Consider the following 13,462-nt stretch of genomic DNA (forward strand, 5'->3'; position numbering starts at 1 on the left):
TGTGTTGTGTGTTGTTTGTTTCATTTCTCACAAACATTACTTTGTTTTTGAAATAATACTAGCAATCATTCCGTAACTATGTAATGAGCAGTTGAGGAGATACTGTTTTTCAAATATCGGTTCATTATTGAAAGGGACAGTTCCTGGCAGATTTTGCTGTAACTGAACACTCAGTTTTGGCTTGTGTGTCTGCTGTAAAGAAAAGTTTCGTGTAAAATGGTGGACATGTAATTTTTTGCCTTGGGACATTCGCTAGCTGTTAATTGTCGGTTGAGATATCAAAAATATAAATAACATGTAGCAGAATCAAGTGTGATGGGCAACATGTAGCAGAATTGACATTGAGTAATACAATCCCGAGAAAAAACGTACGTTTAATGTAGTTTGTTTGAAACACTTAGTGTAAATGGCTACAGGGTCATTAAATTTATTGTGCCTTTTGATTAATGCTCATTGCGAGCAGCAACATTGATGTTCTGGGTTCATAAACTAGTGTTTGATTGTTGATGAGAATAAAAATTACCTCTCACTGAAGAGGAGTAACAGTGCATCAGCTCTAACTTTATTATGTTTGCAAAATACAAGAGGTCCATTAAAATTGAGTTGCTTTATTCACAGTGGCTGAAAGTTTGTAGTGTAATGGTCAGCTCTGAATTTAACTCGTGTTTTAAAACTAGGTTTTAAATCTAATTATAAACATTCAGTACACTTACATTATTTTGAATCACTTCTTCTGTATCATTAAATGAAGGAGGTTGGGGGGGGGGGGCACCACTTATTTTATTGGATTTTGTGTGGTGGGATGTTAGTTTGTATGTTGCACTAGTATTGCAAGAGACCAGTGATTTAAATAAACTTGAAAAATATCATCCTACATTGTGGGAACAATGAAATTGTATTCAAATAGTGTCATTGATGTAGATGGTGTAGTCGCTCCTGGGGTAGTCTGTGGTTAGATGCCTGATATTGGATGTAAATAATAAAAGGAAAAGGACAGATTGCTACTCATCGTATGAGTTAGACAGGCACAACGAACATGTGTAACTTTATGCCAAAGCCTGCTTCACATCCTGTGATCCCAATATGCATTATCTGGGACCAGAATTAAACTATCACATGAAATTAAAGCAGCAGTGTGCAGGGGTGGGAATGGGAAGGGATAGCAGGATATGGGTGGAGAGAGAGAGAGAGAGAGAGAGAGAGAGAGAGAGAGAGAGAGAGAGTTGTCTGGAAGAGCATGGAGGAATGACAAAGTGAACACCAGGTGTAACATTGAGTGTTAGAGGAGGCTTGTGGGAAAGCAGAGGAGCGGGATAATGGAAAGACAGGTGGGTGCATTGGCATTGAGCATCATACAATGAGGGTGAGGGGTTGTAAGTGTGAGTAGGGTGGAGATGTTGCCGCAAAGGGAGCAGAAACTTGGGTAGAGGGTGTGGGGACAGTATGTTACTCTAGGTTTAGGCCAGTATAATTTTGGGAGCAGAGGATGTGCTGTAAGAAGCCATTGAAATAGTGTGTGTTGTGTTCAGCTGCATGTTGTGCCACCAGTGATCTGCTTTGCTCTTGCCCACACTTTGATAAGGCTTTCCATCCTGGTGGACAGCTGGTTGGTAGTCATATCAATACGAGAAGCTGTGCAATGGTAGCAACTGTGCAGGTGTTACATGGTTGCTTTCACAGATGACCCAGCCAGTGGTGGGGTAGGATAGTCCTGGGATAGGACAGGTATAAGAAGTGCTGGATTGGGCAAATCTTGCACCTGGTTCTTCCACAGGATGTGATCCCTGTGGCAATGGGTTGGGGTTGGCGTAGGGGTGGACTAAGATGTTGGGGAGGTACGGTGGGTGATGGAAAACATCTTTCAGAAGGATGGGGAGGATATTTTCTTAGGATGTCCCTCATTTCAGGGCATGATGATGGGTAAGCAAAGAATGTTCTAGTCTAGTTTGCAAATAAATCTCCCGTTACTTTTCCCACACACTTAGCTCTCACATCTCCCCCCCCCCCCTTTCCCACAGGAACCAGCTACAAAGGAGTGTCCCCTTTGTCATGCACTACCACCATGGAGTGGAACTGAACCACATACTTAGTCAGGTCTTTATCAATTGTGATGTCCTGAAATGAGGGACATCCTACCAAAGATCCATCCCTGTCACCCACCCAACCTCCACAATATCCTAGTCCATCATTACGCCCCTCCCGACACCTTGCCACAGGGATCATATCCCTGTGGAAGATACAGAATTATACTACCTGATCAGAGGCTGGGTCACCTGTGAAATCAGCCATGCCATATACTAGCTCCATTGCAATCATTGTGCAGCCTTTTATATTGGTGTGTCGACAGCCAGCTGTCCACCAGGATGAACGACCTTTGCCAAAGTGTGGCAAAGAGTAAAGTGGACCACACTGTGGCATAACATGTGGCTGAACATAACATTGATTTCAGTGGCTGCTTCACAGCCTGGGCCATCCAGCTTTCCTGAACTGCATAGATGGTGGTTTTGGAGTTTTCCTTAAATCATGTTCTTGGTTCCCAAAATTGTTGGTATATGAGAATACTGTCCCCACAGTCTCTTCCAAAGTTTCCAACCTCTTTGTGGTATCACCTTCACACTATTCACACTTAAAACCCATTACCCTCATTGGAGACACACACACACACACACACACACACACACACACACACACACACTCTGTACCGCTTCCATTTCCCTGCTCCTCTCTTTTGCTGATCTCTGTCCTTGCCCACACCACCTTCCTCCACTCCTTGCCCCAAAGCCTGCAGATGCTTCTGATGGTAGCAGTTTTGTCATGCTTGCATTGTTTGCAGCTAGTCCCTGCACCTGCCACAAGACAGTGCTCTTCTTGTCCCACCTGTATCCTGCTATCACTTCCCCTTTACCACCCTCTCCAGATTAATGCTTCTGTTCCACACGACAGTTGTATTTTGATCTGAGCTGCCAGAGATTTTGTGTGTGTGTGTGTGTGTGTGTGTGTGTGTGTGTGTGTGTGTGTGTGTGTGTGTGTGTGTGTGTCCTGTAGTGAAGAAGGCTTTGGCGGAAAGCTAAATGTGAAAGTATTTCTGTTGCACCTGTCTGCAACTTGACATATCGTCTTTATGGCAAGTAGAAATGTCCTTTTCCTTCTATTGTTGATATTCCAAGTTTGAGTTTGTTTGATACTGGATATAACTGTGTGCTAAACTTAAAGATATCGTGCAGCTTTTGGTCTATGAGTTGCGGGTTTTGTCATTTAGTGAAATGAAATCTGTAAGTTGATTTTAATTTTTTTATGTGTAATGTTAGGAGACATTGAATGGGTCAGAAAGAAGAGTGAATACATACTGCTATGACTGAAAATTTCAAGGAAAATCATTTATAATGCAATGCTGATGTAAGTTGTCATTTAAATCAGGAATCTGTATTGTTGTTCCAGAACTCGACAAGCTTTCACGTGTTCAGGGATATCTTCTGAGTACTTTGGTACAAAAGACATGTGGTTTGTGGCAGTTTGTTAGATTAATAATATAATCATGATTTTTAAGTTTGTTATTGCAGTCACCCTGGTTTCTGTGAAGATAGCTTCACAATTCTGTTGGATGCATTATTACTGTGATGTGGTTTCAGTTGGTGTGGGAATAGGTCAGTGTAGTGTCTCCCACTCTTGCGGTGCATGCCGACAGACTGGTCATTCAATAACCTTATCCATATCAATACTGTTGATCAAGCCTGTTAGATGTGAAATTAAATATGTGGCACGTAATGTCCATTATGTGCTCTACAAGCCAGCAAGAAACAATTAAATGAAATGACCAAAACAGTCAGTAGATTATATTTGTAATTTACACTTCCATTCTAAGAGTGGACCATTTCTTTATAAACACTTTGCTGGGTGAGATTAAAACTAACTTAAGTTAGTGCAGGTCTGTCTGGAAAGTTAATTACAAGATAATCATCCCAGATACCTGCTTGCATTATTTGCAAATATATACATACATGCCCTCTGTGGTAAAATGTAAGGGAACAGGTGTAGAATGTTGTCTTTGTTCAGATAAATCGTATTCAGCACAACTTTTTCTTTGCATTTCAGTGGCTTGTGCATCACCAGAGTTTTACAGTAATCATACCACATTGTATAAGAAGAGTGTAAAACTGTTGTCTGCTTGATATTTGCTCTGCAAAACTAATTAGTCAAAGATATACACAGAAGTAGCTATTGTCAGTCTAATAGACAAAATTATTTTGATTCTGAGCATATTTTATGGTCTTGGTCAACACCACTTAAGATGATTCACCAGTGTGTACAGTGAACTCTTTCTGGTGTTTTTGTACTTGCACTTTCGCAGTATGTGGATTTTTATAGTCAGTTTTCAGATGCATATGTAGTGGAGTTGTTATCCAGTTCCACACAGATTTCTATCTATAGTTAAAATTGACAGTTGCAGTCAAAATTTAGACTTTCGTGAAGTGTAATTATTTATGTTGAATTATTGCTTTCAAGAATATTGATAGTGCTGTTATGGCACTAGTAGATTTCCAACAACAAATAGACTGTTCATGGCGTGAATTGTGAGAACAAGGATCAATATAAGCAGCATAGGAAATGTTCATTTATTGATGTAACAGTGAAACCAGGTTTTCCTGAATTTTGTTGCTTCCCTGGTTATAACTGCACTGTTGGTAGTCTGCTTCATTGGTCTTGCTTTGGAGTATGCTTACTGGTCATTAGTTAAGAATTAACACTAAACATGAGTTAATCCTCTGAATTCAATATTTATGCAAAAACAACAATTATAAAAGTTCTGTATGTTCTGGGAGAATTTATCTTTGTAGTGAGAAAAATTTGTCAGTGTGGGTTTAAATTCCCCTTGCTGGTACTTACTGCAGACACCCATCACTAGTGATATTTTCTCTCAAATATCTGCATAACTATACTTAACCACTGTTGTATTTTATGACAATTTTGGAAGCTTATAAAATTGACTTGAACTGCAGTTACTGCAAGCCTTAAATCATATGGCGTACTGGTATCTGTGCAATGTGTTTTTGGCTAAACCTTTAAGCAAGACCTCAGTGCTGTATTAAAATTGGATTTTTTCCTCAGTGTGCTATGTTCAGCTAAAAGTTAGTAGTAGATGTTACTGTGTAGTGCTCAGAAATTTCTACACTAAAGAGAGGAGTTAAACAAATAGTCTTGTTAATTGAAGAAATGTTGTTCCACAATTAGCATGCAATATTTTCTTTTGTTTGCTCTACAAATTGACACACAGTGAAGTACTAAAAATGCTCTATTAACTGCTGCCACATTTGCAGTACTCAAGTCACCAAGACTAATAATTTCCATTGACTGTTACAGGGGATGCTGAAAAACTTGTCAGCAGTTTAATATAAGACTTTTAAAGGTTACCAGTATTTAAAAATACTACTGTTGTGTGTGACTTTGGCTTATTAGTAACTGGATACATGAATAAGTTAATTTGAATTTCTTCAAATAGTTCTCAGCAGTCTGAAAAGGGAAAGAAAAATACTAAAGTAATTTGTAAAAAAGTTACTGCTTTGTTTCCTATTATCTACTATTTAGTGTGTTGCTGTAAAGTTCTCTGCATTCACTGCTGCATTTCTCTACATTCACTGCTATATATATGTTCACTTTTGTTTGTTGCCTGAGTCTAACTAAATCACGCCATCTTTTTCATGTTGTCAGATGCAAATTTAAGGGGGGGGGGTTTACTTGTTTCTGTGTGCAGGGGCTCCACTTCCAAAATCTAGGTACACATTTTTACATTAAATTGTGGCTATTGAGACATCCAGAAAATTTAAAGAGATTGTTGATGGTTTTCTCAACATGATTTCTTCAATATCATCGTTCAGATACCCAATCCATTTGTTTTGTTCAGTTAATTTCTTGTATGTTTTCCTTTCAATATATTGCTCATTAGAATGCTTTAACTCCAATTCAGGTTGATAACTAAAGTGCAATTGGAATTTGTTGGTATAGTGGTGACTTGCTGTTTATAGTGTAGCATTATAGCTGATCTAGTGAAACAAAGGTTAACTCACTTGAGTCAAGTGCAGCTCACAGCTTTTCCTTTGTATTGTTGATTTGTTCGTTTGCAGGTCTGTCTTCATGTTATGTCTATTGTGGTCCTTGCATCTTCAAGTCTTTTTTAAAGCCTTTTTCTCTTTGTATATGGTATCACAGCAGATATCTTAGGTCATTGACCTGCTCTGTTGAACTGTTGTAATTGGCTTAGAACATATATAGAACCCTGTGGTAATGTCTGTAAATACCATATTTGGGGTGCCTAAATCAGAGTAGGTAAAAGAAAGATGAAATCGGGAACCACTGTATGTGGTTAAGGATTTGGGAACTTCTGCGAACAACCTAGTGGCAGAGTAGCAGCCAGTGTTATTGAATTTTGGGTCTTGTTCCATAGTGTTGAGCATTTTGAGGCTTTGGATTACATGAAACACTATTTGATTCGTGTTCATAGATGATGGTGTTACAGGTGCGCGATATCACTGTAGTTCGTTTTTCTTGTAGCTGTTTATGGTGGGTGGAATGTTAGTGCTTAGCAGTGCCTCAGTAATATGAAAGAAATGGTGATGTGAACCTTCAAGCCAGTAATTATTATTATTCCTAGGCTGTAGAAAATGTCAGCTGCGGTGCCACATTAATACATTTTGGGAAATATAATCTTAAGTATACTTCATGTTTCTTCCGTATTATTTACTTGTAAAGAGATCTTGTTCTGGGTGTTTTATGTTTTTAGCTGTATGTCATGTACGTTACAACTTTTACATTGAAGTTAATCCAGATTCAAAATAAAGGATAGTTGCAGGAACTACTGTACATCCAGTTAGTTTACAAAATATGTGACCATTCTTGAGTTCAAATATTGCCTAAACATTTCTTTTTCTGAACATTCAGTAGTTACACGGCACCTGCAAAAATAGTGCTGTGTAAACTGCATGATTAAATTACGTACTTCAGGCCCTGGCTTGAAGGTTTTTGAATGAAATAGTGACATTCTAAGCATTGCTCACTTTGTGGTACGAAAATGAGCATGAAAGACAGTTTCTCAAGAAGTTTCGAAAGGTATGGTATAAATCTATAGTTCACCAGAGTGGGATTGTAAAAGTATGTGGAAGTTACCTTTTCTGGTGGAAAGGTAACTTAACTTGTTCTTATACCTTGCCAAACTGTTTCAATATTTAGAGAATCCGTTTTTCCTGCTGTCTTGAAGTATTAATTTCTATAGCAAGTTTTGAATGCTGTGGTTTTGTATTGTAGGCCAAATATTTCTGTAAAAAATCTGAACGCTACTTAACTAAAGTTAAGTTTGACAGGCAATAGTAATACAAATTCTGCACTGTTTTTGTTTAATGGCAAATGATTCATTGGTGAGTGAATGTCATTGTGTTGTTGGTGTGTAACTTTGAGTGTCTTGAAAAAATTTGGGCATGCATGACATGAATGTGATATATTTTTGTACTGGTATTGAATCATATTTGCTGGTGGCTGAACATTCTGAGACATCTATTGTGCTTAAAATTCTGCCTAAGAGATATTGTCACAGAATGATCAGTTTACTGTGAAACATTTAGTTCTGTGGGACCAGGAAATGCCAAATACTATTATGATGTCACATATATTATGCTTAGCATTTGACTTCTTCATAATTTTGAATTAGAATTTGCTTCAGATAAACTATATTTATCTAAATTTTCCAAATTCTATGAGGAAACTTCGTGCTACCATTTTTCTTGTAGAATGTTGAGGTGAATAACTTACATTCTTGCTATATATTTGTTGTTAATGAAATTAGATTTCACCAGTTGGTTTTCCCTTCCCGCCAAAAAGCTCACTAAAGTGGAATATTTTTACTAACCTATTGTGAAATATATTTGAATTGATGAGGGGTGAATCATTGGGGCAATGGTTTTGCAAATTTAATGAGTGTTTGTCTACAGTGAACGGGTGAAAATTTATTGTTGTGCACTCTATGCACGTCGTAAGACTAAATTTTCTCCTCGGACTAAAATTATGCCAGTATCGTGTGTTTGTTCTGTAGTCTTGAGCAAACCAGCATATCACAATGAAGAGAGTTCATTTGTGCAAAGAGGAAATGATTATTTAACATATAAGTTTGTCAGTTACTATACCTGATGGTATATAAGTGTTCAGTTTTGTGTGCTAGATGAAATTTGCAACAATAAATGAAAATTAACTAAAACTGAAACCCACTTTGACAACGAGATGGTAAACTGACGTTTCAGCCTCTTTAAATATCCTTTGTGGTTGATCACGACTGTATATTTTAAGTAAATTTTTTACCTGATAATATTTGAAAACTAAAATGGAACAAGTAAATTATATGGAAAATTTATTATTCAGGGCATTAATTAGTTACATAATGCTTCGTTATTGAAAGCTGCATATGAATCTGAATTCTTGTTTTTGTGTTGATATGTGATATCGGATGTTTGGTCATGGAATCTACCTCATTGACCTCATGAACAAGAATTTTTGTACCTCCTAGTAAATAGTGTTGGTATTGGGGGTTGAACATATTTGTTTCCTGTTTACATCCCAATGATGACACCGTTTCAGTTGTTGGACAAGTGTTTCTTAACTAATGATTTGTCGTAGAATGTTTTATAAAACTAGACATTATAGTGCCATGATATTTAACATTTTGCAGCTCAGTTGATGTGAAAGAGCAACTCGAAAGTTAATCACAAGGCATTTGAAAATAGTGAAGTTTGAAGATTACTACATTCTTTTTGAAGATGCTTCATTAAATTTGATATGCCTTCCTTATCACACTTCTTGTTGGTTGAAGTTCTTCAGTAATTCCACAGTGTTAATCTTCCATAAGAACTTGCAGATGCAATATTGCACTCGCGGGAGCAGGCCAGTCGGCTGCTGTTTGTATTTCTTGTGTTCCAATTGTTTCTGTTGTTCAGTTTACCAGCTGTATGCAAATTACCGTCCAGATTTTTAGCCATATAAAGCATTAGCTTCTCTTGTATCACTAATAGCATGATGTATGTGACAGTTCTGTGTTTGGCAATTTTCTGGTCTGAATTTCCGTTCAGCTGTTTACAAGTTATTCGTGTAACTCTGAATTTGGCTTAGAATTAATTTGGTAATGAGGATCTTCCTAATGAAGAATCTAACAGAAAATTTTCTCATTTCTTTCTATGTGCTAACCGTGCTGGTGGACGCTCCGTGATGTTCGAAACCCTGTTGTGAAATGTCATATTTACACTTAGGATCCAAAGGCTTTTATGGATGCTTACGACAGAGGTGCAAGTCGCTACGGTGAAGGTGCCCGGGGTGACTTGAGGGAGGATTTGGGGGGTCCTGCGGCAGGCAGCCGCAGCCGCTGGGGCCCTGGGGGTGCTGACCGTAGGGGGGGTGACTACCCCTCAAAAAGGCGGCGCTACTAGGGACATAGATTCCAACAGTGGATTGCTCCATAACCCTTTCTTGACTCTTCAGTGGCACATTCCATTCTTTAGGGGAAATAATTGGACAAAAAGGTGTCAGAGTACAAAGACACAGTAGATTCACTACTTCGTGCTTCACAATAGAGCTACTTCCCCTTTGTTAAATGACTTCTGTGTGTACTGTTTTATGGCTGCAGTCATGTTATGAAGTGGGAAGATTTCTCACAACTGAAATGTGGCTTCACATTTTTAAAGTGTGTAATATTTCATAGGTAACTTAATTTGATGAGTAAAAGTTAATCATGGATGTTTCTAATTCTATTAGATGACGTTCTTCTTCTGGAGAAATATTTAGTCAAGAAAGGGTTCAGAGCTGTCAAAATTAACTTTAATTCAACCTGAAATTGAATCAGTATCCACATTTAAAATAGCGTGGAAATTTGTATTCACTGATTTAAATTAACGTTCAGTATCCTACTGGTGGTATAATCAGTAGATTCTTTTATTTCATTATGAAATAGATTTTTTAAGTTTAAGTATGATTGAGAACAGTTCTGATTAAATAGGAATAGTCTTGTAATGATTATGTTATTGACAAACTTTTTATTAATAAATGTAAATCCATAAATAATTATTGTATTGATGCTATCGCACCTTTCCTGATCCATTTAATTCGCTAAATCTGCTTGTCTTGTTCGTGGAGAGGTTCAAGGATTTTAAAACTCGATACCAAAAAATTTGCAAACGTTTACAGTATACAGGGATTTAATGCGTCAAAGCCGTTCCAGTATGTAGTCAGTTAGTAGACTGAATAATGAGAATAAATCCCCACACTTATGCAGCTATGTCGGAGGAATGAAAGTAGGTGGTTCCATTAGGATATACCAGCCCCTTTCCAGCAAAAATGCATTCAGACAAATGGGGATACATGTTTCCCTAAATGTATTAACAGCTTAAATACACAAAGATGTTCTTTCAAATTACTTTGTAGAGTGACTTACTCTGTAGTAGGAAAGAATTAAAATATTGATGTGATTTAAAACAGGATCTATATGTAGCGAAAATAAAAAACTTCAATTCCAGTCCATCTGGATATGTTTAGTCAGAAAAATGAAGACCGTATAAAAAAATCTTACTCTATAAATTGCTTACTTCAATTAGTAGCTTTTACTTTTAGAGTGCACCCTGTTTTGGAAAGTGCTTGTGTGCAACATCTTTGTGATAGAAAATGTAGCTTCTGTTTTCCTATAAGCAATACCTTACTTTATGTTGACAATGGTCAATACAAAAAATCTTCAGTTTTTGTGATAGCAAATGTGGTGAAACTGTCTACAGTAATGTTTTCCAACCAGTTCTCTGTTGTCCTCTTTATTGATGTCTGTAAACCATTGGCTTTACTTTGCCATTATGTGACATTACAGTTGTAATGTTGACTTTTATACAGATTGCATCCTTTTAAAGTCTGTACGATGCAAGTTGCTTCTGTGCCATCTCTTTGACCAAGCACTAATCGCACTAGTAACGGATGAACACTATTTTCAATGAAAATACTTTATTTTTCATTGCGTCCATTTTCTTATACGTGAACTTCGCTAAATAACGTACTCAGTTTACCTAACCCTCTAATCCATAAATTAAATCAGCAAAAACAAATGTAAATAATAGTGTAGACGTTGAAAGTAAGTCCGACAATTGAAGTTAGGTTTATGAGATTGCTTATTGCGATCACAAGAACAACTTGCATAATTTCAAGTAGCAACACTGCAGTGTTGTTGCAATTCTAAGGGACTGGTTAAAAGGCAGTGCTGAGGGCAGGAACATCAGTGTCGGTAGTTGAGGAGGGTGTCTTTTTCCCCATATGGAGTTTAGTAAGTAATCTAATGTAAAGAGAGTACACACAAAAGCTTTAGGTGTTTCACCACACACTGCATTACACTGCTAGATGGAGAATATTCAAAGTGTTTGTTTACAAAGCATACTAGTAAAGTTTTGCAATATGACACTACAAGAAGTCACGGGAGGCTTATTGTAACTGTGTTCTGAGAATACTTCATACTTGCCTGCCAAGTCCGTGGGTGCAGTCATTCACTAGCAGGGTTAGTTTGAAGTGGGAAGCATTGTCGTCACAAAGTGAGATTTGGGCAATTTTGCGGTGAAACTTCGCACGTTGTTTAAACATGGAACAGTGCTTCAAAGAAATGAATATTTGTGTGTTCACATCGTCCAACTATATTCAAGTGGTACAGAAAATTCCAAAGAAGAAATGTCAATCTGGAGGAGGTGGGAAAGCCATGATCATCAGTTATGGAGGAAAAATGTAGATGTTATGATGAAAATTCTAGACAAAGGTAGGAGAGTGACCTAAAAGCCGATAGGGATACATTAGGGCCAAATGCTCTAGGAATTCTTTAGATTCTGCCATGATCATTTGCAAGTAAAGAGACTGTTGTCTCTGGGTGCCGCATAGACTGATGGAAGAGCAGGTGACGTGATGTGTGACATGGTGCCAGGAGATGTTAAAGTGGTTTTTAAGGGACAATCTCGGTATGTGTATAACATTGTGAAAGGTGATTTGTGGGGTACAGGACTGAAACTTCTGGAGCACCCACCGTACAGTCCAGACATTACTGCTTGTGAATTTGCACTGTTCCTGCATGTGAAAATGAAGCTGAAAGGAGTGCAGTTTTTGGGTGATAAGACCTTCAGAGGGCATGGGATAACAAGTGAGCCTTACTCCCAACAGAAATATGGGAGAACTGTTTTAGGGATTGGTTTTGGAGGCTGGAGAGGTGTATTCAATGTGGTGGAAATTACTTTGAAAAAATAAAATAAAACAGCTGCATTGCAAAGCTTTCCTAGTACCATATGTACAGCAGTTGAATTCTCTAGAGGAAACTGTTCCCCACGGTGCTTCTTGCTCTTTAGGTTAGACTATAGTTGTAACCTTCATAAGCACACCCCATTGGTGATTTGGTTGATATAGTTATTTAGGGTTCAGTGGGGGAACTTCTTTATTTGAAGCATGCACCACATAGTTCATTGTTATGTGGGGTTGGAATGCATTCAAAAGGGCTGGACCTAACTTTCAAAAGGTTAGTTTGGTAGCGGTCGTGCAGTCGAGGAGTGTGCATTCACTGTGGTGACTGCATTTCCAATGGCCATTCAGTCATTACAACCCAGTGTGTGTTCAGGAAGCAGTTTTATCAGACCTGCAGGTCATGTTTGATTGAAAATGTGAGTGCACACTTTATGGCTACTGGAAACCTAAGCAATCTACACACACACACACACACACACACACACACACACACACACACACACACACCTACTACTACTACTACTACTACTACTACTACTGCTACGGCAATTTCTGGTCTCTCAGTGAAAATAATTCATAAAGGGTTGAAATGTCATCCATACAAACTGGCAATGGTGCACACTCTTCACCCACTGAATTTTGTTGCACGGAAAATTGTATGAGAGTCTTGATCGAAAACCTGCCTCATGATGGCCTTGTCTTCTGTGACGAGTGAATTTTCATTTGTCTGGATTTGTGAATAAACACATGCATTATTGGAGTGGCATGAATCCACAAGGGTGGTTTGAGAGAATAAGGCAGTTATGGTCACTTCTGAGCATTATGTCTGGATGACAGGAGTTTTTCCTTCCTGAACGTCATCTCATTTCTTTGAGGAGTGATCTTCAGAGGCCACCATGCTTGCATGATTTAAGGGGACAACATGATTAAAAGGGGACCACACCGTGGTTCAGATAGAAAAAAATCGCTTTTCATTTTCATCATATTTCGATAGATCAAGGCTTTATTTAAGTACTCTGAAAAGGATTTTGCCGTGATTTTTTTTTTCCCCTCGAGCATTTAAAGAGCCTTTTCCTACCACGTGTGTTTATGTGCCATGCGCCATGCCCACTTTCCTTTCACCCACTTTTCTGCATATATTTTAAATCTTTATATACTCAACATTGCACGTTAGGGTTTTTTTTTT

At 38.0% G+C, this 13,462-nt stretch overlaps 1 protein-coding gene across 4 annotated transcripts in view; it reads left to right on the forward strand.

The window, feature by feature from the left end:
• Positions 1-13,462, forward strand: part of LOC124794627 (hrp65 protein-like) — a 163,563-nt gene that overhangs the window by 60,562 nt on the left and 89,539 nt on the right. For 2 of the 4 annotated variants that reach the window (XM_047258126.1, XM_047258127.1), the window contains exon 11: positions 9,282-10,089. The exons of 1 other annotated variant lie outside the window; for it this stretch is intronic. In XM_047258126.1, the coding sequence (XP_047114082.1) occupies positions 9,282-9,458 (177 nt within the window). In that variant the 3' untranslated portion in view covers positions 9,459-10,089. Of the gene's footprint in view, positions 1-9,281; positions 10,090-13,462 lie in introns of those variants that run through there. One more of the 4 variants, XM_047258128.1, reaches the window with a different exon arrangement.

This window comes from Schistocerca piceifrons, chromosome 4 (assembly GCF_021461385.2).
Source record: "Schistocerca piceifrons isolate TAMUIC-IGC-003096 chromosome 4, iqSchPice1.1, whole genome shotgun sequence".
NCBI lineage: Eukaryota > Metazoa > Arthropoda > Insecta > Orthoptera > Acrididae > Schistocerca > Schistocerca piceifrons.